General features: G+C 43.5%; 1 protein-coding gene across 2 annotated transcripts in view; it reads right to left on the bottom strand.

Annotated features, from left to right (window-relative positions):
* Positions 1-6,693: 6,693 nt before the first annotated feature.
* Positions 6,694-26,981, bottom strand: part of ism1 (isthmin 1) — a 65,512-nt gene continuing 45,224 nt past the window's right edge. For both annotated transcript variants that reach the window (XM_067989460.1, XM_067989458.1), the window contains exons 3-6: positions 21,753-22,011; positions 21,011-21,154; positions 11,213-11,302; positions 6,694-8,044 (exon numbers count right to left, since the gene is read on the bottom strand). In XM_067989460.1, coding sequence (XP_067845561.1) covers positions 7,527-8,044; positions 11,213-11,302; positions 21,011-21,154; positions 21,753-22,011 — 1,011 coding nt within the window. In that variant the 3' untranslated portion in view covers positions 6,694-7,526. The remainder of the gene's footprint in view (positions 8,045-11,212; positions 11,303-21,010; positions 21,155-21,752; positions 22,012-26,981) is intronic.

Below are 26,981 nucleotides of genomic sequence, written 5' to 3'. Positions count from 1 at the left end.
TTTTTAAAAGAATCAGTGTGAAGTTATTGAAACGAAACAACTAGGGAATGGGTTCCATTCTTGTATAAATACGTTGGAACCAGTCAAGATCAAATACTTATGGTACAATTACTGTTCACAGGGTGACGTGTATAGGTTACACATCCAGATAAAAGTTTTTGGCCTAGATATAAGGCCACGTACAATCGAAATCTGACAATGAGTCACCATACATACCTGTAATTCATCACCCGACCATCTGTTATTTTTGTATAATATATATTAATAGTCCCCCTCCCTCCCTACCATTTGAATTTGTTTTTTTTAAATCCAGCACTGGCAAAGGCAAAGTGACTGTGAAGTTGATGCCATGATTAATGAACAACAGGTACACAGCATCTAAAGTTCATTTAGATTCTTCCCCACTCTCGAAAAAACTCCATTTAGTGTGTTTTGCCCAATTAAAAACGTTCAAACTATGTTTGAATTTTGAAAATCCCAGTTATCATATCAATATCGCAGAAAATTATGGAAAACCACTGAACTTGTGAAAAACCATCATAAACATGCTTTTATTTTTAGTGATGTAATGTCTTTATGGCAGGAAAATGCCTGAAATAAACCTGAATATGTGACGAGGAACAGTTTGTTTTTTTTATGAACATAAAGATGTGGTAGTTCCAAAACTGTGGCAGTCTGAAGACTATGCAATTTATCCCACCTATCTTCAAACTTAATTTAAACATTTGAGCTTTTTTAATAAATGCAAAAAAAAAACTCCTGAAACCAAAATTTGTGATTGTGATTTTTGCCTTCTGCTACTTTCATTTGATTATTTTTTTTAAAAAATAAATAAATTGTTCTTAAGTAGGAAAACTATTTTTATAAAACCTTTTTTTGCTTAACTTTGTGAGGTGATTTGTGAGATGTCCCAACTACTTTGACATTAAGAATTTGGGGCCCCAGGAAACCTGAGCCTTATGGTGTTACGAAGTTACTGGGAAACGTTTGGATGGCCTTCATGAAATTTCAGCCTCAAGCTCTGACACGTAACAAGAAAATGTGTTAACTTTCTGAGCCAGTCGTCAAGCTGAGAGAAACTTTTTAGTCTCCCAGCAGTGTCACGGCTAACAGGAAATAATACTTGTATTGTTGGATCCAGCGAGGATGCTAAAGTTGCCAGTAAGGTTGTGCGTTTCATGTTTACCAGGTTCTATGGAGCCATCTAATTAACAGTGACAGTAAACTAAATATCTCTGTGGCATTATGGCGAGACGTTTCCTGAAGTATGCACCACTACCCTTGAGCTGTCGTGGGCAGCCAACTAAATAAATTACTATCAGCTTTGGGCCCCTCACACAAATACATCTTCCTGCTGCCAAAGTTCAAATCTCTATTGGGAGGAACTACATTACATTAAAGTAAAACTTCTTAATAAGGGAACACGTGCAGTTAACTGTGGGAGAAATTCCACTACCAGACATAAGAACTGAGATTTTGTTGAACAATATTTGCTGAGATAAACTGGTGTAAATAAAATGCTAAGGCTTACTGAATTTATTACTAAACATAACTGTGCTTAGAAATAAATTATTAGTAAACACTGATGATTTGATCCAAGAAGAAAATATGGTTGTAGGGTATAAATCGCTCTTTATCGGACTATAAGAACATAAGAAATAGGAGCAGGAGTAGGCCACATGGCCTCTCGAGCCTGCTCCGCCATTCAATCAGATCATGACTGATCTTTGACCTCAACTCCACTTTCCTGCCCGATCCCCCATATCCCTTGATTCCCCGAGAGTCCAGAAATCTGTCTATCTCAGCCTTGAATATATTCAATGACTCAGCATCCACAGCCCTCTGGGGTAGAGAATGCCAAAGATTCACAAGCCTCTGAGTGACGAAATTCCTCCTCATCTCAGTCTTAAATGGCCGACCCCTTATCCTGAGACTATGCCCCCTAGTTCTAGACTCTCCAGCCATGGGAAACAATCTCTCAGCATCTATCCTGTCAAGCCTGCTCATAATCTTATATGTTTCAATTAGATCACCTCTCATTCTTCTAAACTCCAGAGAGTATAGGCCCATTCTACTCAACCTCTCTTCATAGGACAACCCTCTCATCCCAGGAATTAATCTAGTGAACCTTTGCTGCATCGCCTCTAAGACAAGTATATCCTTCCTTAGATAAGCAGACTAAAACTGTACACAGCACTCCAGGTGAGGTCTCACCAAAGCCCTGTACAATTGTAGTAAGACTTCCTTACTCTTGTACTCCAACCCCCTTGCAATAAAGGCCAATATTCCATTTTCTTTCCTAATTGCTTGCTGTACCTGCATGCTAACTTTTTGTGTTTCTTGTACGAGGACACCCAAGTCTCTCTGAACACCAACATTTAATAGTTTCTCATCATGTAAAATATATTCTGTTTTCTATTCTTCCTACCAAAGTGAATAACCTCACATTTCCCCACATTATACTCCATCTGCCACCTTCTTGCCCACTCACTTAACCTGTCTATATCCCTTTTCAAACTCTTTGTGTCCTCCTCACAGATTACTTTCCCACCTAACTTTGTATCATCAGCAAACTTGGATACATTACACTCGGCAATATGACTATTTTCTCCCTTCTCCCTTTTCCTGGATCTCCCCATTCTGCAGACCAGCTGCAGCTCGCAGAGTAGGCAGGCAACCTGCATACAGTTATCTCTCAACAGTTAAAGATGCACAGAATACCTGTTTTCCACTTAGGTTTTAGTTTCATGATGGATCAAAATCCCCCTCACTCGATTTACATAGAATTTACAGCACAGAAACAGGCCATTCGGCCCAACTGGTCTATGCCGGCATTTATGCTCCTCACGAGCCTCCTCCCACCCTACATCATCTAACCCTATCAGCAGAACCTTCTATTCCTTTCTCCCTCTTGTAATTACCTAGCTTCCCCTTAAATGCACCTATGCTATTCGCCTCAACCACTCCAAGTGGTAGTAAGTTCCACATTCTAACAACTCTCTGGGTTTAGAAGGATATTGCCCTGTGGGTTAAAGGTTATTGGCTTGTGTCCCACACTAGGACTTGAGCTCATGATCTAGCTGCTTCTCAGAAAAGATGATAAACCAGGGTCCCATCTGTCTTTCCTTGGTGGTTCAGATGGATGTTAGAGATCCCATGGCACTTTTCATAGAGGAACAAGGGAATTCCCCCAAGTCCCTGATTTCAACCAGTATCACCTTAGAAAATAGATTAACTGGTCATTTATTTCACTGATTTGAGATGTCGTTTGTGCAGATTGTCTGCTGCATTTTCCTTCTCCTGAGGTCCCCACCAGAAAATTTGATTTGCTTCACGTGACATTAAGAACATTGGAACACAGCAAAGGCTATGGGCCATAACAACCTCCCAACTGTGGTGCTGAAGACCTTTGCACCAGAGCTAGCTGCTCCCTTTGCCAAGCTATTCCAGTACCGCTTTGCCTCTGGCATCTGCCGGACAATGTGTAAGATTATCCAGGTATGTTCTACCCACAATAAACAGGATAAATCTAACCCAGCCAATTGCCACCCGATCAGTCTTCTCCCAGTCATCAGCAAAGCGATGGAAGGAGTCATCATAGTACCATTAGGCGATACCTACTCATCAATAACCTGCTTAATGGCGCTCAGTTTGGTTCCACCAGAACCACTTGAATCCAGGCCTATCGCAGCCTTGATCCAGACATGGATGCAACAGCTCAATGTCAGATGAGAGGTGAGAGTAGCTGCCCTTGAAATCAAGGCATCATTCGACCAATTATGACTCTAAGGAGCCCTGGCAAAACCGAGGTCAATGAGGATCAAAGGGAAAACCCTCCATCGACTGGCGTCATACCTGACACAAAGGAAAATGGTTGTGGTTGTCTGAGGCGAGTCCCAGGACATCGCTGCAAGAGTTCTTCAGGGAAGTGTCCTCCACCCAACAACCTCCAGCTGCTTCATCAATGACCTTCCCTCCATTATGAGGTCAGGAGTGGGGCTGTTTGCTGACAATGTGTAGCTCTATTCATAAATCCTCCAACAATGAAGCAGCCCGTGCCAGCCTGGATAACATCCAGCCCTGAGCTGGCAAGTGGCAGATAACAGTTGTACCACACAAGTGACTCCACTGAGACACTATCAGAAACCTGAGGGCAGTCCAAAATGGAACGATAGCCACGTGGGAGCAGACTATCTACCGTGCCCTCTTAGGTCTAGAAGGTGCATGACCTAAAGGAGGCCCAAGGGGAGAAGATGGGTAAAAAGAGTTGTGTGCCTTCATAGGATATGCACCTTCACCAGGACTCGAGCTTAAGCTATGAATAAAAAAAATTACCTTCTGAGTGCTTCCCATTAGTAGAAGGGCACAGAAAAATTTCCATCTCTGTTCTAGGGGTCAGTTTGTGGTTTACAATCACCTGCAGAATGTTCATTTCCCCAGTGTGTTCTAAGACACTCGTGCTGCAGGACAGAGGCAGCAGGAAGCATATGCAGAAATAGTGCGCAGCAAGATAATTTTGTCAACGCACGATTTTTTTAAAGAAACACCCCATTGCAGGCAAGAAACTGTTGAAGTTGGTTTGACCTGCCTTCAAGGAACCAGTTTTTATTTATTTTTTTTCACACAGAAGCCTTTAATGACAATTCCTCAAGATCACACAGCACGCTGGTGGGCAGTGCACTGGCGACCTGTAAGCTGCAAGTTCACATCGGATTACCTAAACTCAGCATCAGTCCTCAGTGCAAGGTTGCGAGCGGAGAAGATGCATGTTAATTTGGATACTGTTAGAACAATACTAACTTGGTACTGGTGATATGGAGAAAATTCAAGTTTAGACTGTGCCTTGTGCCAACTTTATGCTTGTGGAGAAAAACAATAATAATCAGATCCATGATCTTTTCTAAGAGCGTATCGGTGGGTGAAATTTTACTGTTGATACTGGGCGCTTGAAATATAAAACTGGATAATTGGGAAAATATGCTTTGATTGGCTGTGGGTTTGGCATTGAGTTAATTGATTAGATATTTGGACTGGTTTAATTGCTGTTTAACTGCTTGTACATGGTGTCACAACACAGCAGGATTGGTACACTTTACAGTGGTAACGTTGTGAGTTCACACTTGCAGTCCCCTGATCTTGGGTTGATAATAGGACAGATGGCTTTACCAGAAGAAGGGAGAGGAAATTGATAAGCTGTCTTGGCATGCTCTTGAGGGTGGTACAGGCCGCTGGTTCGGCAGTAGCGCTGTCAGTGAGCTGACATTGTGCCCAGCCTTTCAGTAAGCAAATGTACATGGTGAGGCGGGGGAGAAGGAACTTAAACAGTTGGGGGAAATTGAAAATGGAAAGAAACTGTTCATTAAAATATTTAATATACTTCTCCAGTTTTCTCTGCTCCTGAGGCATTTAACCCATGCTCCAGTACCAAGACATCATTCTCCATGTGTGAACCTGGACATTGTTGAGCAGGCTATTCAGCTGCGAATCACATTTGAGGCCAAATCTTGTCTTCACCTGATACCCAAACAAGCAGACTTTCCAGCAGGGATGACTCGTGAAGAGTTGAGGAATTGTAACGTTGGCTGATTCCCTCCCTCCGCCCCAGCCCGGGGATGCTGAGACCCTGTTGTCCTAACCCCCGTCTCCCCCTCCAGTTGAGATAATTAACTCAGAAACTAGCGGGAAATCACAGTACAAACTTATTTATCTGGATTAAAGACCAGCCTTGTTCACAAAGTGCTTATCAACTTTTAAAGCTGTAATCATTGCATCCATTATACTAACTATATGCTGTTCCTGTCTTTGTACCAGTGCGTTACAAGGTATTTTTAAGTTCCCAAACTATTAGACATATAGTTATTATGTTAAAAAAAAATTTAAGTGAACACATATTTCTGTCAACGGAAGTGGCGATGAGTTTTATAAAAGGATTTCTGTGATGTGTTGAAGGATGTCAGTTTTAACAGTGAGCAGCTGAGAATGGGTTGTCGGGAAGAGCTCAGATACTAAGACAGGCAATGTCATTCAGAAAGGGTTCGAGCTTGGACAGATCGTATGTCTGCCGGCTGAACTGTTTTTAACTTGACATAGTGCTAAATAAATGCACCTTGCTTTGATCTCCAGGACTTCCTGGGCAGACTGGATGATTAGATAAAGATCAGTTGTCCCCATCCGTTAGGAGAATGTAATCTTAGCTACAAGTAATGTAGGGACTGGCATTTACTACTAAATGTTGTACCTTAAAAGAAAAATAGGAGAGAAAAAAGGAAATTTAACGTGTACTCCAGCAAATGAGAAAGTCTAGCAGCGGTTTTGGAATAGAAATTAAAAATAGGCTGGGTTGGTGCAACGACAGTCAGGTTAGAAGGCACAGGAATGCCTCGCAATCCAGCACGAGCAGCAGGACATCTGAAGCTGACCTGTGTGTTCTTGCTTACAAGGGTCAACAGCTGGTCCCCGCGGGCGGTCACGGATCAAATGCTTGCGGGAACTGGCCTCCGACCGACAGCAATGGTCTGATAAAAGGTGCAGGTTAAAACATTTCACACACACAAAATAAAGGATTGGGGGGGTTGTGGGGGGAGGTGAGGAGAGTTGGTGGGGGGGGGTGGGTGGGGGTTGGGGGGAGAGGGGGGGAGGTGAGGAGAGTTGGTGGGGGGAGCGGGGGGAGGAAGGACGACCTCCAGGTTATACTTAAAATTCAATTACAATTTATTTTAAGATTTGCTTTTCATAAAGTTTTATGAATACTCTTTTGCTTATTCCTCTCTTTACTCAGCTGGTTCACAGTCCAGATGGTATCTAAAATAAGCAAACCACATGAAGCATTGTGTGCGTGTGTGCGCGTGAGAGTGTGTGTGTGTGTGTGTAATTGCAGCTCAATAAATACTATACAAAAATAATGCAGACTTTTAAAAATCTTAGAACATTGTTTAAAAGAGGTTTCAATAAGAAAATTCTCTATGACACAACTTTACAAAGTGAGGTTCTCTGTAACATATTATTTTTGCATTCAGTACAAGCTATACCTTATAAACAAACCCTTGAGGGGGGTCTCACGACCATATAAAAGCCAATGTGGGAAAAAGGCCGAAACTCTTAAAAGTGCCACTTCCTTTGTTTATGGTTTGATTCACTGAAAATGACTCCAATCCACAGAATGCTTTGAATACTGTGGCTTGTCTCCACCCCACCCGCCCCCTCCTCCCATTCCCGCTAACGGAATTAGATTAAACAAATGTGCTTCCCTTTGATTGCCTGCGTTCAAAAAGGGGCACAGCTTTCTCTTTGAACTACCGAGCCTGTTCGCTGCCAAAAAAAAAAATCGGTCCTCAAAAGTTTGGGGCAGGCAAAGCAAAGCATCGACAAGGTGCCAAGTGACTGAACTCTGTTCTATGGTATTTTTATGCTTCGGGTGCACAGATCCAGTGAACTGGATGTCTGTCCACAGATGGAAATGAAACAGCTTCTCCAGAAAGTGGCCGCGAGTATTCAGTCTGCTAATTCGAGCCCGGGAAGAATTGCTTTTAATACTCCCTGGCTTCTTGGAACTGTCTTTTGTACACTTCATCCGAAGGATTATCTGTACATTTTAGACCATTGTTTGGAGGTCTGACCTCATTGTACCTGCTCCAGTCCCCTTTGCAAATGATCCAGGGAAGAATGTCTACTTTGTAATGCAGTTCCGCTGAGAACTCTGTGCTGATGAGGTTAGGTGTGCCCCCACCTTTACCCCGCGTGATAAGTTGCATGTTCTCATCATAGCAACAATGCTGTGCAGCCAGTGTTGTGCTTTCCAGGGACAGCATAGACCGGATACAGTAGCGGGCTGTCGGTTTGTAAATTTCCAGGCGTTCTTTTGGACCGCTCGCATCCTTCCAGCGAAAGTCCTTCCGTTTGGGTCGGTCATGGATATCAGTCGTGCTGTAGGCAACCTCTGTTGGATAGGAGCAAGGGCAGCTGGGCAGGTCGTTCACAACTTTGTGCATGTACTTCTTTAAGAATTCACTCTTACAGTTCATCCATCTTTCGCAGCTGTCAGTATCTGATGGGGGTGGGGGCAAATATTTATAATGTTAGTATTCACTTTATAGAGGTACTATCACTATCTCTGTAACCTCCTCCAGCTCTACAACCATAGAAACATAGAAAATAGGAGCAAGAGTCGGCCATTCGGCCCTTCGGGCCTGCTCCGCCATTCAAAATGATCATGGCTGATCATCTAACTCAGTACCCTGTTCCCTTTAGCATTAAGAAATATATCTATCTCCTTCTTGAATATATTTAATGACTTGGCCTCCACTGCCTTCTGTGGTAGAGAATTCCACAGGTTCACCACCCTCTGAGTGAAGAAATTTCTCCTCATCTCGGTTCTAAATGGCATACCCCGTATCCTGAGACTGTGACCCCTGGTTCTGGACTCCCTAGCTGTCGGGAATATCTTCCCTGCATCTAGTCTGTGGCCGTGCCTTCAGCCCTAAGCTCTGGAATTCCCTCCCTAAACCTCTCCGCCTCTCTTCCTCTCTCTCCTCCTTTATGACGCTCCTTAAAACCTACCTCTTTGACCAAGACTTTGGTCACCTGTCCTAATAACTCCTTACATGGCTCAGTGTCAAATTTTGTTTGATAATCGCTCCTGTGGAGCGCCTTGGGATGTTTTATTACGTTAAAGGCACCATATAAATGCAAGTTGTTCTTGTTGCTGTACAGAGTTTGCAAAAAGTCTCAGTTCGTGACAGACCTGTATAAAACCTTCGTAATCATCAACATGCAAAGAATGTTTTCATGTTGTGGTTTTTGGGCTGTTTTCATGTTTCTGAGACGTTTTACAGCAGACATGATTGATATTGCACAACTCTGGTACAAACATGATATCCCAAACGTTTTACTGGAATGACAAGATCTCTTTTTTTAAGATACCTATTCGCTTCACAAAATTGCCTGTTGCACATGTGTTTAATCTCACTTGAGAGGCACTTCTCATTAAGCTGGTAAATAATAACAGCACTTATCATAACAAGCCTGAAGTGAGTATAAAATGCCCCACCACCCATTTCAAAAATATCCAGTTTCTTTGATTTTTCTCCTAACGAGAACTTTTTATTCACAAGGATGGTAAAACTGCTGAAGAAATGGTAATAACGTGTTATATCTTCATCCAGATTACAGCATGCAAAAAATGTACACATTGATGACGTATTGTATCATTTCCTCATATCTCCTTCTGTCATCTCTCTCACAGCGGTTAGGTACAGCCTCTAGGTTGCTGCAGGTGTCTTACTGCAACCAGCTACTCGGAGATGCTCAAGATTGGCACAGGTGAGCTCCCCTTCAGATTTCCCCTCATCTTCCCATATGGAAACGTTTGTGGTTTCCACTTGGTACCTGCCCACAATGGCATTGGTGATGTAGCTAATTCAACCTATGGGGAATTATGGCTTTGAAACACCTGCTTTCTACTCAGCTATAGGCTTAATGAACTGTATTATCATGTTAATCAAAGCCTTGGCAATCCAGCACATATTTTCATATTCATAACTTTATCTATTGTATATGGGAAACACCATGTACTTAAAGAGGCAGTGTCTGGAGGAGCAGAACAATCCAACAGTCATATCGTAGAATCATAGACTGATACAGTACAGAATCGTTCCTGTGCCGGCTCTTTGAAAGAGCTATCCAATTAGTCCCACTCCCCTGCCCTTTCCCCAAAGCCTTGCAATTTTTTCCCCTTCAAGTATTTATCCAATTCCCTTTTTAAAGTTATTATTGAATCTGCTTCCACCACCCTTTCAGGCAGTGCATTCCAGATCATAACAACTCGCTGTGCAAATTTTTTTTTCCTCATGTTGCCTCTGGTTCTTTTGCCAATTACCTTAAATCTATGTCCTGTGGTTACTGATCCTTCTGCCACTGAAACGCCTTATTAACTCTATCAAAACCCTTCATAATTTTGAACAACTCTATCAAATCATAGAATCATAGAATGGTTACAGCGCAGAAGGAGGCCATTTAGCTCATCGAGCCCATGCCGACTTTTTGTAAGAGCAATCCAGTTAGTCCCATTCCCCCACTCTTTCCCCGTAGCCCTGCAAATCTTTTCCCTTGAAGTATTTATCCAATTCCTTTTTGAAACCCACAATTGAATCTGCTTCCACCGCCCTTTCAGGCAGCGCATTCCAGATCATAGCTACGCGTTGCATCAAAAAGTTTTTCCTCATGTCGCAATTGGTTCTTTTGCCAATCACCTTAAGTCTGTGCCCTCTGGTTTGCAATCCTTCTGCTAATGGGCACCGTTTCTCTTTATTTACTTTATCTAAACCCTTCACGATTTTGAACACTTCTATCAAATCTCCTCTTAACCTTCTCTGCTCTAAGGAGAACAACCCCAGCTTCTCCAGTCTATCCACGTAACTGAAGTCCCTCATCCCTCAAACCAATTTAGTAAATCTTTTCTGCACCCTCTCTAAGGCCTTCGCATCCTTCCTAAAGTGCGACACCCAGAATTGGACACAATACTCCAGTTGTGGCTGAACCAGTGTTTTATAAAGGTTCAACATAACTTCCTTGCTTTTGTACTCTATGCCTCTATTTATAAAGCTCAGGATCCCGTATGCTTTCTTAACAGCCTTCTCAACCTGCCCTGTCACCTTCAAAGATTTGTGCACACACCCCCCCAGGTCTCTCTGTTCCTGCACCCACTTTAGAATTGTACCATTTAGCTTATATTGCCTCTCCTCAGTCTACTTGCCCAAATGTATCACTTTGCACGCCTCTGCGTTAAATTTCATCTGCCATGTGTCCGCCCACTCCACCAGCCTGTCGATGTCCTCTTGAAGTCTATCACTATCCTCCTCACTGTTTACTACACTTCCAAGTTTTGTGTCATCTGCAAATTTGGAAATTGTGCCCTGTACACCCAAGTCCAAGTCATCTCAACAAAATCTCTGTGATGTTTTCATGATATAACTTTTGAGGTAATTTGTATCATCACATTGTCAAAGATCGAAGAAAAGGTTTCCTCCCCTTTTTTGTGTGACGATGACGCCCCTTTAAAGTCCTTATAACACTTGGATAAATAACTATAAAGTGGGTTTGATTACATAATTCACTGCCATGTCACTAGGTCCATAATTCTTGAAAATAATTCACCTTATTTCATACTTTAAAATGCAGTATTTTCGTTTTACATCAGGGAACTCAAGCAACCTACCTAGTCCAAATAATTCTGTAGCATTTATATCTTCACCTCCAGCCATTAGACTCATTTCTGTGGCAGCAGTCTTGAAAGTGTCTTCAATTCCTTGTGGGGGGGGGGGGGGTGGGAGGAAAGAAAGAGTTTTAAACATTCATTGAAATACTTAAAGAGGAGGCGTGCATTCAAGCCTGAATTAGTGTGCCTGGATTTGAAGAATAAGATTGGTAACTTCACAAGCCAGAGATTGAAGGTTCATGTCTCAAAGCTGTCTATCGGTAGCATCAAATGGCGGTTTTCTCAGTTCTTTCTCTGGTCACTAAGTGGTGGATTTGATGACAGTAAAACGCTCTGCTTTTTGGAATGGGCAGGAGGGAACTTTGTCATCTGATCCAATCCCGCATGCATTGGCTGAAAGGGCTGTTCAAGCATGAAAATTCAGGAGGAAAGTTGTGTTAATTAAAAGTCTTGAATTATTTTAGCAATTAATAGGTCCCAATGCAGACTGCTCTGTCTGTACTGTGTTTGGCGCGGCATGGTGGGATATAGCCAGTTCCGTTTCCACTGAAGCAAACAGAGAACAAAAGGTCCAAGTATATTTTTGTAATGCTAGTGCTAAAAGAATGCATATTCTCATTAATTGCATCAGTCTGAAAGAAGAACGGACTTGCATATATATATATATATAGCGCCTTTCATTACGTCCCAAAGTGCTTTACAATCAATGAAGTACTTTTGAAGTGTAGTCACTGTTGTAATGTCGGGAAATGCGGCTGCCAATTTGTGCACAGCAAGATCCCACAAACAGCAATGAGATAAATGGCCAGATAATCTGTTTTAGTGGTGTTGGTTGAGAGATAAATATTGGCCAGGACAACTTCCCTGTTCTCAAATGAAGTGTCAGCCTGGATTATGTGCCCAAGTCTCTGGAGCGGGGCTTATAACACAACCTTCTGACTCAGAGGTGAGACTGCTGCCACACAGCCAGGGCTGCTTACATCTTCACTGAAATAAATCACGATACTTAATTAAATTAAACCAATTTTTAGTTAAAAATTGAAGTTTAAAATGTTTTAATACTTTGTTTGGTTTGCAATAGTTTTGAAGGATATTCACATTCAATCAGTCAGGAACCCTATAAATATAATGACACTTTCCAGGTGTAATGTTTAGCACTGTGGCTCTGCTTTTAAATACAATGCTATCCACACAACATGACCATTAAACTGTCCACTATTACTAATGTCTTATGATTACAATTATAGAATTATACAAGTTTCTTATATTTTACTATTTGCATTAACAAAATGTTGGTATGTTGAAAATTTGGTTTCTGTAAGTAATAATCTCATGCTGGAAAACTATGTTTTGAAATAGAAAGGAAAGTCTAATGTCAGATACAAAAATTGCATCAACTATCTATAATTTAGTATTTAAACACCATGAAAAGCTTAAAGTTCTGTGAGTTCTATAAGAAGAAAATTAGTAACTCGTGCATATTTTCAAAGTCGTAATAATGATTTGGCCACCAGATTTTCGCTTTGAAGCTCTTACAGAAACTTTAATTGGTAGAGTATAAAAGAGGTTACTTAGTAATTAGTTATAAAGTCTTTATAGGAGAGCTAGAACTAAATTACAACTATTTTTTTTTGAGTTTGAGGTGTGCAATGTATGCTGCGTGTCTGGTGCTGGAAGCTGCAATCTGCCATATCAGATCTTCCAAAATCTGGAGTAATTTTGGGCTTCCCCAGCAAGAATACATTTTTGAAAATCTTATTTTTATATATAAAAAAATAAAGTAAATGTGATTTGTGGTGCTCTTCCCATGCTGTCTCCAACCTGGAAAATAAAAAGTAAATCTTGCAAGGCTCCATGCCCCTGGAAGAGCCTTACACTCAGTCAGGGAATATCGGAAAATCACGAGCATGCAGGCTGCAATTTTGCATCCGTTGATTTCTACGGACAGAAAATCATGGAGTTTTCCAATATGCACTGGCTGTGGTGATAACCTTCCGGCAACGCAAGGCCTTGTGAAATTTACCCTAATACATCAGGAATAATTTCCCTCTGGGCAAACGAGCATAAGGCAATGTCACCAGCAGAAATTAGTTTCATAATCTCCATCTCAGTCATCTCTTATGGCTGTGGGAGCCATTGATTTAAATGTGTTAATTCCAGCGCCATTGGGGAATCTAGTGTTCCTTTGCCTGAACCTATGGCTCATGGCAACGGTAGAGCTGATCTGCTACATCCAGCCCACAGTTGCGAGGTTGACCAGGAGGGTCGTTGTGTAGAAATAAAACCAAATTGTGATGGACGCACACTGCCCCAATGGGGACAACACTCCAGCTATTTGCGAAATGAATTTTTCATTAAGAAATGTACATGGTAATGCTTGGAGCGGTGTGGAGAGCTACTTTGAGGTGGCTCTAAAAGCATTCCTGAGCTAACAATGGGAAACCAGGAGCAGGTGGCAATTACTGCTGATCCACTCCGAATTCCTTAAAATAGCTGCAAGGAGATGGTCTGCGGATAGTGACAGCTTCCCCCGGTCCTAACTGGGCAGTAAGCCCACTGCCGACATAAAGGTAGGACCTCAAATATTCAAACCACTGCGCCTTCTTACGAGCACTGTCTACAGAGTAGGAAGGATTTTTTATTTGGGTCTACTCTTTGCAGTTTAGTTTTGATTTAAACAACGGTGCACGAAATAATTTCCAGTTTCATTGGCTCTGTGATCCCTTCACATCACCTTCTCAGGAACGCACAATAATGGTAATTAACTTCCACTTAACCCAAGAATTACACCTTTGAAAGAAGAGCTACCAACTGTAGTACTGCAAGAACACATTGTACATTTAGAAACATAGAAAATAGGAGCAAGAGTAGGCCATTCGGCCCTTCGGGCTGCTCCGCCATTCAAAATGATCATGGCTGATCGTCTAACTCAGTACCCTGTTCCTGCTTTTTCCCCATATCCCTTGATCCCTTTAGCATTAAGAAATATATCTATCTCCTTCTTGAATATATTTACTGACTTGGCCTCCACTGCCTTCTGTGGTAGAGAATTCCACAGGTTCGCCACCCTCTGAGTGAAGAAATTTCTCCTCATCTCTGTTCTAAATGGCATACCCCGTATCCTGAGACTGTGACCCCTGGTTCTGGACTCCCCAGCCATCGGGAACATCCTCCCTGCATCTCGTCTGTCTGGTCCTGTTAGAATTTTATATGTTTCGATGCGATCACCTCTCATTCTTCTAAACTCCAGTGAATATAGGCCTAGTCGACCCAATCTCTCCTCATACGTCAGTCCTGCCATCCCAGGGATCAGTCTGGTAAACCTTTGTTGCACTCCCTCCATGGCAAGGACATCCTTCCTCAGATAAGGAGACCAAAACTGCACACAATACTCCAGATGTGGTCTCACCAAGGCCCTGTATAACTGCAGTAAGACATCCCTGCTCCTTTTCTTTTGAAAAGCCTTAAATTCCAGAGAGGTTACGTCACTGGTTTTATCAGTGATGCTCCAATGGTCAAAATTAATTGTTGGAAGCTTGGGCAAGAACTCAGGATTAGGTACAAAGGGGGCAATTTTGACTTTATGCGATAGTGTAAAACGGGTGATGGTGAATTGGCAGCCCGTCACACATCTCTCCTGAATTTTATTTCCATTGACTTTAATGGAATTATATATATATTATATAAAATTACAAAGAATTTTACTGCAGAGGAACAGGCCATTCGGCCCAACAGATCTATGCCAGTGTTTATGCACCACACGAGCCTCCTCCCACCTCACTTCATCCTACCCTATCACCATATCCTTCTATTCCTTTCTCCCTCATGTACCTACCTAGCTTCTGCTTAAATGCATCTCTAGCTTCCTCTTAAGTGCATCAGGTGATGGTGACTATCCCAAGTGTGGGATATTAAATGGATAGTGTGGGATATTAAATGAGATAGTGTGGGATATTAAATGATTTATGACGACGTACTGAAATGTCGGAGGTGCCTTCTATCAAATGAGAAGTTAAACCGAGACCATGTCTGCCCTCTCAAGTGGGCGGAAAAGATTCCAAGGCACTATTCAAGGAAGAGCAGGGGAGTTCTCCCGAATTCCTGGCCAACATTTATCCCTCAACTAAGTGATGATCCAGTCATTAATTTAATTGCTGCTTATGGGCCCTTGCTGTGCGCAAATTGGCTGCCCTACGTTAGTGACTACACTTCAAGAAGTAATTCATTAGCTGTAAAGCACTCTGTGATGTCCTGAGGTCATGAAAGGCCCTGTATGAGTGCAGCTTCTTTCTTTCTTATAAGACCTCACATATTTTGTCAGGACAAGGACAATCATGGAAGAACCTGCGAAAAGTGAAGAGACCAAGGAGCTCATTAGAGGCAGTGGGAACACTTTAGAGGATGTCCATTCTGGTTAGAGCCAAGGAAGAAGGATCCAGGCTTTCTCGTGCCAAATTCACCAATTCCCATAAAGGCAATAGAAACCGGGAAGGTGGAGAGTTCTCATAAAAACAGTAAAAATGTCCTTTTTCTTCATCTCTCCCCAAGGGAGCCTTGAGATTTGTAAGTCCTTTGTCCAATGGTGCTGAAAGCAGAAAGAGCCTTACATGAAACTGGGCTGACACTCCAGTGCAGTATTGTGGGAATGCTGCATTGTCAGAGGTGCTAGCCTTCAGCTCACCATGTTAAGCTGAGGCCCCGTCCACCTGTTCCTTTGATTCAGGTGGACATTAAAGATCCCACTATTTGAAGAAGAGCAGGGAGTTCGAGCCAACATTCTGTCCTCAAACAACGCCGCAAAAAAACGGCGATCTGGACTTTCCTCAGGAGTCTGACAGAACGCAGCAGAAGACAACAGGAGCTAGATAGGCTAGGCCTGGTCGTCATCAGCTCTGGGCGTTTCTGGTCGGCCCTGGCTCAGAAGGGATCCCGCTTAACATCGAGGCTGCTACTCAGAGATAAGGTGTACCAGCCTCCAGAAGGGCCCAAATAGACGTGGCCTGGACACTAACCCCTGGCGATAGAGGGCAGGAGCCAGATTTTTGCAGCACCATGGGGCAGGTGGTGCACCCATAGTGGCAGCAAGGGCCCATGCAAATGAGTCGCTCTCCCAGTGACCAGGCAAACTCCGGTAGGGTCAGTGCTGGAGGGCGTGAGGCGCCATCCCCAGCGTGGATTTTCACGTCCAGATCAACTGATCGATCGTTCATCGATTGGGAATTCTAGGAGTAGGGGGCACAGTCTAAAAATTAGAGCCAGACCTTTCAGGAGTGAGATTAGAAAACATTTCTACACACAAAGGGCGGTAGAAGTTTGGAACTCTCTTCCGCAAACGGCAATTGATACTAGCTCAATTGCTAAATTTAAATCTGAGATAGATAGCTTTTTGGCAACCAAAGGTATTAAGGGATATGGGCCAAAGGCAGGTATATGGAGCTAGATCACAGATCAGTTATGATCTTATCAAATGGCGGAGCAGGCACGAGGGGCTGAATGGCCTACTCCTGTTCCTATGTTCCCATCTCATTTCCGTGTGCAAAACGGCTGCTGAATTTGTAACAGCAAATCGTAGCAAGTGAAGTGCTTTGGAATGTCCTAAGACACGTGACACAGCTCAATGTAAATGAAAGTCTTTTTCCTTCTTCGACTGGTTTTGTGACTGAGTTGCGACGCCCACTCACATCCAGATTCCCCCCCTCTGATTTTCAGCATGCGAGATAGACATCAGTCTCATGAACTCAACATAGAATTCGTTACCCTTTCTTTCATATTTTATGCTGGATTTTAACAGCTAGAGCAATTAGACCAAACCAAAGTACTCATTAACTTTTTGGACAACTGCCACGATTCCGAGCAGCGACTTACTCAAGGGCTGCTCTCACAAACCGACCATAAGGCTTAATACACCCACAAGCTTCCACCCTCTTCTTACTGAATTGCAACCACACACTTGCCCCCCTTCCTTCCCAGAACACTGCCACACACTACCCACCTCTGCAAATGCAGCCTCCCTTCCCCACTCATGGCCACATGTTTCATGACGTTTTTAAACAGAAGCAGCCACGTGCTTTTTTCGCTGATTGAGAGGGATTAATTTAATTTGGGTTTCATTACACGATCAAGACATCAATCTGCTGCGGGAGACGGGCTGAGCTTTTTACTTCCGAGGCACAACCTGGTTCTTCGGAAAGTAAGCAGCAGCTGAACGCTCCTCTTGAAGCTCTCTAATTGACCCAATTTGTATCAGTTCAGGTTCAGAGTACGACTTGGCGTTTGTCTTTACTACAGTAGGCTGCAGGTATCAGAATTCTCAACTTTGGTCCACTGGGGCGGGGGGCAGGGGGCAGGGGGGATAATGCAATCCCGGCACAGTGGCATTAGGATACCTGCTCTTTGGCTGCCACTCCCTTCTGCCCTTGCGATATAACGCAAGGTAAGCTCACCTCAATAAATATTTGGTGCTCCCAGCACGCAACGCATGACCTACTGGAAGCCTTATGGGGTCAGGAGTGGATTACCCGGTGCCAACACCCTGAAAGCTCTCCTGCAACTAAAAATGGCTGGAGATGAACAAGAGGCAAGAACAGCCCCGTTCCGTGATACTGATTTGGAGGGTCTTGCAGAGAAGCATGGCTCTTTACGGAGTTGAGGGCCATCAATCAATAAACAGCAACATGGTGCCAGAGAGAGAGACTGAGGAGTGATTAACCTGTGGTCTAAAGATGGGGGAAGGTGAGGAAATAATCTGCTGGGTTATGCAAGGCTGCAAAGCTAATTGCGAACATGCGGCTTCATTTTACAATGTTGGCTTACAACGTACCTTAACTGCACTTCACTCTACCCCTGGGGGAAGACACTGACTCCGAGCGGCCATTCACCTCACATGGTTAGGAAGCAGGATACACACATCATGCACTTTCACTACAGGGAACGACCAGGACAAAACACTGAACACACCTATAGCACGTGGTAAGGGTTGATAACAGTTCAGCAAACTCCCTCTGTAATGTGTCCTGACAGTTCTCTTACTATGAGGGAGATTAAGGTATTAATTAAGACATTCTTAATATATGGCCGCAGCCAACGGAGGTGATGTTTTATTTAGTAAGGGTATTGAGCACGTGTGGAGAGGACTGTTGTGCATGAGACGTAGAAGGCACATGATTAAAGTTTGCTCCTTCTAATTTAACTTCTTGATGCGCAGGCAAAGCTTTTGTCTCATGAACAGATTTGTCTTCCTCTGGTTGCTGTGGTCTATCATCGCCTGCCAATTCCATGGCGTCACCCCTATATAGGGCAGAATTGTACAGTACACAGCAGGCCACAGTACTCTTTGAGATCTTGGCTGGACTGTACTATAACACTCCCCCTTATTTGTCCAGGCATGTGAGTTGTTGCTTGAGAATGCTGATGGTGTGCTGAACCAAGAGTGTGTCACATTCTATCTCTCCTCAGATCTTGTCCTTGAGTTTTGCACTGCTGTAGTGCAGACATTTGCCCCCCTCCCCTCTCCCCCGCCCATTTCCTGCAATCTTCAAGTCATACTGGCACCACAGAGTGCTGTAGAATGAAGGAATCATGAAAGCTGCCAGGTTAACAGGCACTCGCTTGCGTAATTTGGTTCCCATGGTCACAGGCCAGCTGCACATTCATGGAATGGTAGCTCTTTCTGTGTGTGAATGGAGTGCATTGGGGGGTAAGGGCCACAAGTCCAGTTAATTATGCCCTGCACTTTGGGCCATCCTGCCACATAGAAGACGCGGAGGATTCTTTCTTACTGCTTTCTGAAGGGAAATTGATGGATTTACTTACCCAATAAACAATATGGGACCTTTTAAATCAGTGTTAACCAATTTCCAATTTGTACGCCATTCTGCTATTTATGAAACCTAAAACTGGCCTTTTCATGGCGTCATTTACTTACAACTTGCTGGGAATTATGTATTTGAACCCTGTTCATCCACACTCTTCACCATCTTTCCATTGAGTGTGTACACCAATTCCTTGTTTGTCCTCCCAAAGTGTATTATTCACACTTCTCCACATTAAATTGCATCTGCTACCTGTCTACCTCTACCTACAACTGTGTCTTCATGTTTTACAGTCTTCCTCACTATTTGCTAAATCCCCTACTCTTGTGTCATCAGCAAATTCCAATATCATGCTCCCAACAATCATTCATCTATATGAGCGAGAGAGAGAAAATAAAAGTGAATCTAGGGCTGGAATAGTCCAGTCTGGAGGTAACAAAGGCATGGATGAGGGTTTCAGTAGCAGATGAGCTGAGGCGGGGGCGGAGACGGGCGATGTTACAGAGGTGGAAGTAGGCAGTCTTGGTGACGGAGCAGTATGTGGTCAGAAGCTCATCTCAGGGTCAAATAGGATGCCAAGGTTGCGAACAGTCTGGTTCAGCCTCAGACAGTGGCCAGGGAGAGGGATGGAGTCAGTGGCTAGGGAACGGAAATTGCGGAGGGGACCAAAGACAATGGTACCTCCATTACATCACTCAAGTGACATCTATACATCTCTGAGCCCAGGCAGTGAGCGCTGGCAGGCTATCTAGTCAAAGGGAAGCATCATAGTCAATCCCGATTCTTATTTGGATTGGAGATCAGGGTTCTCTGAATAGCAGTCAGCAATAGCCTTCAGCTGCCCAGGCTCTAAGCTCTGGAATTCCCTCCCTAAACCTCTCCGCCTCTCTCTCCTCCTTTAAGACGCTCCTTAAAACCTACTTCTTTGACCAAGCTTTTGGTCACCTGCCATAATATCTCCTTATGTGGCTCGGTGTCAAATTTTGTTTGATAATCGCTCCTGTGAAGTCCCTTGGGACGTTTTACTATGTTAAAGGCGCTATATAAATGCAAGCTGTTGTTGTTGCAGGGAGTCTGGTGGATTTGCTCTATCCTCCCTATGGCATGGACACCATGGCCAACTAGAAACAGTTATAAGACAACAGGACGATCACCTGGGACATTAGGAATGGGAAGATCATGTGATTCTATCCGAAAACCTAAAGAAGAAAGAAATCTGTGACTTTTCCAATTGCCTAGGCAATCTATCGATAACATACAGAGTGCAACAAACAGATGCTCAATTCTAGACGCTGTTAACCATTGCATGCTTTCTGATCTCTACACTAGTATCAGCCCCTGATGTTGCACCTATCCGATCAATCACATCATCTCCACATCTTCTTCTTCATCTGCCTTTCAACTTTTCCAAACAGTAAAAACCCTAACAACTTTCCTGATAACTCCTGAATAATGTGTCCACACTATCTTATTTTTTCTTCAGTATGTCCATAAATCTTGACACATTCACCATAGAACTTCATTTGCAAATTAACAATTTATTTTTGACATTGTTGAAATAAGCATCCCAATAAGTGGTATGCAAAAAATTCCACTCTCCTCGTCTAGGCATCACATCAGACAGCCAATGTGAAGTTACCTTTTTAAATGTCAACTACATAAAATTCCTTAAAGTGAATTGATTGCGTGCTATTTTTTTTTGTTGACTCATTTTCTGTCCACGCTACAGCGCACAACTGATTGAACATTTATTTAAGACCATGTTCTTGAAATTAATAAGCTTACAGTGTATAGCAGTGTACAGCAGTAATCACCAGGCATTGTTCTGTGATTTTCAAATGCGAAGGATTCGAAAATGTCATTTCCATACCGTTCACCTGACGAAGGAGGAAGCCTCCGAAAGCTTGTGGAATTTAAAATAAATTTGTTGGACTATAACTTGGTGTTGTAAAATTGTTTACAATTATAAAAAAAGTTAGTTACTGACCAGGACAGCTGGGCATATCACACGTCCTTGATTCAGTGGCAGTACAGGCATAGCCGCAGGACCTGGTACGCTTTTGGTTGCCGCTCCCGCAGGTGACGCTACAGAGTGACCATGGGCTCCAGTCACCCTCGCCATCTGCGTAATCTGCATGAAAACAAGTCATACTTGCAGTTAGCTGCCATTGCGATGAGACGCATAATTGGGACCACATGCTCGAATTGGGAGCTTAGGCCCAAATCCTGTCGTTCGCATGCCATTCAAATAACTTTCACACACACACAGCCGTACAAAGGATTGCTTGGCACATTTTTCTTCTAAGTCAAAGCAGCTGGATAGTTTCAGCTGTAAATCTTGATTATGGAGCTAGTAGCCCTCATCGCTGACCTCTCATCACTACCAGATAGACAGCATGTAAACAAGAAATAAAAAACTCATTTAGCAGCTAGATTCAAGTACTTTTATTATTGCTTCTGGAATGACAAAGAAAAAATACTCAGGGAGAAACAATGTCAATTTTACTTGGTCAATCGTCTAGGCAATAAAACAGCAACTATCACTCGTTGGAATTTTGCCACAGACACAGATGTTTTTTCCTGCACAACTTGTTTTATATCAATCACTACTAGAGCGTATATTCCCAATGTAGTGTATACCTATTTTATTTCACTTGGCTTATTTCCAATATCTCTTTCCAACTCTCAGTTCCACTGATGCCCGTAACAAGTGTGGAATGTGGACTTACCATATTCAGGCTGCCCCTTGGATTCCCATCTCCGATGAGTAACTGTACTTCTGTCCCAGCTGCCCACAGGATTCAAGAAATTGCTGTCTTCACCAGCACGATCGTTTTCCTGATCACCGTCAGTCCGGGGAGCTGCTGCCGATGATTTTTGCCACCAGTTCCTCCAGTCAGATGATGGTGCGGACCAGCCTGGTTTTGTCTCTTTCCGTAGATCTCTTTCTGCTTCTATTTCAGTTCCATCTACGACCTCAATAGTAACCTGCACAGTTCGAAAAAAAAACGTCGAATGTTACCGCAAACGCACATGCCTAAAAATTACACAAAGGCACGTTCACCTTCGTCTGTCATCGAATGAGAACAAAAACTAATTCTGACAGTGACAGGACTTGGATGTTGCTGCTTTCCAGTCGTGCGTTTTTCTTCTGTTTCTTATTGTGGATTCCCGTCAGATTAAAAAATCCTAATACCCTACAGCCCAGGATAACTAGCACAACACCACTAATCTAAGAGCGTAATGAGAGTTTAATGACTTTTATTAGATAGATTTGGCATTACTAAATTTTCAGAATCACTTTTTGCACCACCTGGCATGTTGTCAACCTGTAACTGCTCATTTGGATCTGAGCTGGAAAAGCATTAAAGAACGGGCTCTTATTTTTTAAGGCTCCTTCTGTAAAAATAAACACAACATGCTGTGTCATGGATTAGTAGGATTTAGATTGACATTTATTGTTCCTCAGATGGTAAGTTCTTGATTTTAGCCCAATCACCGGGAGTAAGGGCAGGCATGTTGCCACAGAAAGAAATATCGAGAGGGCAAGTCATCCACTCTTGCGCACCTTCTGCTGGCCGGCTGGCTAACAGAGTGGTGCTGACAGAGGCCTAAAAGCAGCAGTCCTGCCCACCCTTCCTGGTCAAGGGTGTGGCATGTGACCAGAGTACATCTGAAAAAAAAAAGAGGAAGAGACAAAAATACGTGATTTAAAAATACCAAGTCTGTGATTCGGCGAGACGACTGGAATAAACTCAGACCAGACTTTCCATCTTCTTATTGCCACCCGATCTACCATCTGGGCTGGGACCAAGCAGGTTGTATCTAGTGCTGGAAAGCACCACATCCCATCCAAACAGATAAACGTTAGCATTGGCTTAAAGCCCGGGTTTAGTGAAAGACCTGCTGCAGCATCACCAAAAAGAGGAACTGTTTTGTTAGACGGGGAAGAAACAGGACCTTGGAAAGCCTACCCACACCAAAGAGCAATACGAGAATGTGACAGACAGGGCGGTTTAGAAAAAGTTAACTGTGCAAGAGGTTTAAGACTGCCTGCATTACATCCTTAGCTTGTAAGAGACAGAGGGGGTGAAATTCTTCCTGTAGATAGTTTTAGTGAAAAAGAATCAACATGAATAAGATTGCCAGTTTGGATTTGGCACAAGTTAGTAGACTTGTGATGTTCTCAATCTTATGATCCAGAAATACAGCGATTCTCTAAATGCCAAGCATGGATTTAGAGTTTTAGCCTTCCTGGGCTATAATACTCCAAGCCCCATTGATGGCCGCCCTCTTGTACCATATCTGATAAGAGCTTGGACTGAATATTTTACTTGCACGCAGGACACAAACATTAGGTCATGAAACATGGGTATTCCTCTCCTTATTGTGACAACAACACAGTGGATTCCTCGGGAAGCATGCTCACCCACCCTTCAATTCTTGTCTTCATCTGTGACCTGGTAGATTTCAAGAGTGATATTGTTGCCTTTCCCAATGACACAATTCTCTACAAAGTAATAAATTCCACACCCGAAAGACCACTGCAGGCATATTTAGGTAGAAGTGGACTGGGTGTCATCTTCAATACTGAGAAGATCAAGTCAACAGCTCTGTCAAGAAAGTTAACCATGTTGTTGCTCACTTAGTTGTACTCGTTAAAGGTAACAAACTACCTTCAGTTACAATCATTCAACTCCTTACCTTGTTAAGACCACCAACCTACTCTGAGAAAAACTTGGTCCAATTTGTCATGATAAGTGGCTTCAGTGCTTTTGCAAAGACTGCACCCACTTAGTGATGGATTATTGTAACTCTGTTTGGCCAGATATGGAGAAAATCACCCATCTGGACTCAGTGGGGTGGGCAGTGTGGTCCCAGTTCAGTGCCGCTGGGACCACTGCTCTGGAGGGGCCTTGTGCACTCGTGCCCAAATTGCCTGTTCATTTGAATATTTCCAAGTGGGCCAGGAGCTAGAAAGTGGGTAACCAGTAGCAGTGGACGGGCTGCTGACTGCCTTTGTAGAGCCATCATTTAGAAAAAAACATGGGACACAAATCCCCCTTTGAAAAATTGGGCTTTTGAGTCCATACAAAGCGAGAAGCTTCAATGAGGGTCTCTCTAGTTGGAAGAAAGGGCTACTCAACGGTCAAAACAAAATGTCTTTGGCAGGCTTCCCCTTGAACACACCTGTTTGAATGGTCACAATGAGTCTGGAGTGCTGCTCAGGAGCACCAGCTTTGTTTGGGAAGGTTCCATGGTCTGCATAAAAATCAGCTTCACAACACACCTTGGTCACAGCTTTGAACAGAGGCTCCCAGTGCACTGCTCCATCGCACAGGCATGCAGTGTGCACCGAGCACATAATATATCTCAGGAGCGTGTGGTGCTATGGCCGCTTAACATTAGAATATCAGCTCCAGCGTAATCCAAAGCCATGTAGGCTAATGGATTTTATCACCAGGATATGACCTACTCCGTACCAAAGTCCACCTTCTACAAAGCCACAAAGAATGAGGCTAGACTGCCAATCCTCTACGAGACTAGAACTGATGCACTGCCTCAAATCTGCTGGTAGTTAAATCAGGTCTTTACGTTGATGCCCAGAACATGGGCTGCCGTGACTGTACCTCAATATTCTATTTCAATCCGAAAAGTCCAGCCTGTGAAATTCTCTCCCGGACATCATTTGGAACTCTGTCCCTTGTACGCAGGCAGGTTTGCTGGAGCACGCGTGAGATGCGGGAGAAATTCGATTTGTCTGATGGCATTTGTCTAAAATTTCTCCAAATCTTTTTATGCTCCCAACAACCACCAGGGTCAAAGTGTTACAACTGTCTCTGCTATATCCCATTGCTATTATTATGCCATATATTTTATGTACATTTATTTGCTGATTTCCTGCACATTGAACGCAGTCGGGTAGATTTTGACTTTGTGCGATAATGCAAAACGGGTGATAGCGATAAAGGGCCATAAAGGGATTTAAACACAAGAAAGAGAATTTTAAATTTGAGGCCTTGGGAGACTGGCAGCGAAGGTAGCTCAGCAAAGATGGTAGTAATGGGTGAGAGGGACTTTGGTGTGGGATACAATATAGACAGCAGAGTTTTGGATGAGTTGAAATATATGGAGGGTGGAGGATGAGAGGCCAGGCAGGAGAACATTGGAGTAACTGAGTCTGAAGGTGACAAGGGCGTGCACGAGGGCTTCAGCGACAGATGGGCTGAGGTAGAGTCGGAGGCAGGCAATGTTACGGAGCTGGAAGTAGCTGACTTTGTGATAGAGAGGACATGGGGTGAGAATGGTTGGGAAAGGTGGCGAAGAGGTGTCATCGGCATATAGGTGGAAGCTGACCTCATGTCTGCGGATGATGTTGCCAAGGGCCAGAATGCAGAAGAGGAAGTGCAGGGGTTCAAGGATGGATCCTTGGGTACTTTGTAGGTGATGGTTCAGGAGTGGAAAGAAAAGTCATCGGTAGAGATGCTTTGACCACAGTTGGATAGGTAAGAGTAGGACCAAGCAAGGGAAGTCCCATTGAGCTGGACAATGGAGGAGAAGCATTGGAAGAAGATGTTGGTCGAGCATGTCGAAGGCTGCAGAGAGATTGGGGAGGACGAAAAGGGATAACATACCATGGTCACAGTATGAGAGAATGTTGTTTGTGACTTTGGTTAGAGCTGTTTCGGTGCTGTGGGAGAAATTTAAACAGGAAATTGCAGGAGATATGGGTATGGACCTGGAAGGCCAAGCAACCTTTGCTGTTAGTCTCCCCAAGCCTCATACTTGAAATTCTCATTCTTGTGTTTAAATCCCTTCATGGCCTCACCCCTCCCTATCTCTGTAACCACCTCCAGCCCTCCAACCACCCCCCCACCCACACACAATCGACATATTCAACTATTTTAGAGAGGATAAGAGGGTTGGAGATGGCGTGGCAGTTAGTGAGGACAGAGGGGTCAAGGGTGGTTTTTCCAGGAGGTGGTGATGACACTAGATTTTAAAAGGAAGGGGAATGGTGCCTGAGGAGAGGGAACCATTTACCGTTTCAGATGGCGGGGAGGTGGGGGGGGAAAGGAAGCTGATGTGGGTTGTCAGGAGATAGAGGGGTGGAGTCAAGGAAGCAGGAGGTTAGATAAGCTAAGAGAGGATGGGGGAGTAACTAGAGAGAGACAAGGGTTCACAGCTACAGGGAGGGGGACTGGAGAGGTTTGGCTTGGTGGACAAGGGGTTGGGAAGCAGATGAATGGATGTTCTCCCTTGGTGACCAAGATATCCATAAGCTCCTTGCACTTGTTGGTGGAGGGGGTGGAGGGAAAGGGAATACGGAGGCTTATGATAGTAGAGAGAAGGACCCGTCCACAGGATGATCCTAGAGCAGTGGGCGGTTTTGGCAAAGGAGAGCAATGCCTGGTAGAACTTGAGGTGGTTGAGTCAGATCTTCCAATGGATGGCTAAGCAGAAAAAAGAATTATACAGGCTAGTGGTCCTAAGCTTCCCTTCTCCCCCTCAGCATCCCTTCTCCCCCTCAGCTGCTCTCCTCTACTGTTACGTGCAAAGGTTCAATTATGTAACTATGCAATGTTTATTTATCCACCTGAAGCGTGTAAGGAAAACACTATCTGTCTGTCTGTCAGGAACCAATCAAAAAACACTTACTTCACTGTCTGTGAACACATCTTTTCAATTCCTTTCAGCGGACAGCGCACCCCTCACCCGCCCACCCTTGTAACAACATAACCCCGGGATCACTGGGAAGCAATGCTACAGTAGATCTGTTAGCAAACGTTAAAAAAAATCTAGCAATAAATGAAAGCATGTCAAAGCTAATTATAATCTTTGTACATATCAGATTTAGTAAAAGAGTACTGATGGTGACACTTTCTCTTTAAACACTTTAAACAAGATCCAGCAGGGAACGAGAATATTTTTTCCCCCCACCAAGATATGTAAACTGG

This window comes from Heptranchias perlo, chromosome 8 (genome assembly GCF_035084215.1).
Source record: "Heptranchias perlo isolate sHepPer1 chromosome 8, sHepPer1.hap1, whole genome shotgun sequence".
In the NCBI taxonomy this organism is placed as follows: domain Eukaryota; kingdom Metazoa; phylum Chordata; class Chondrichthyes; order Hexanchiformes; family Hexanchidae; genus Heptranchias; species Heptranchias perlo.
This window is presented reverse-complemented; position numbering and strand designations above follow the sequence as displayed.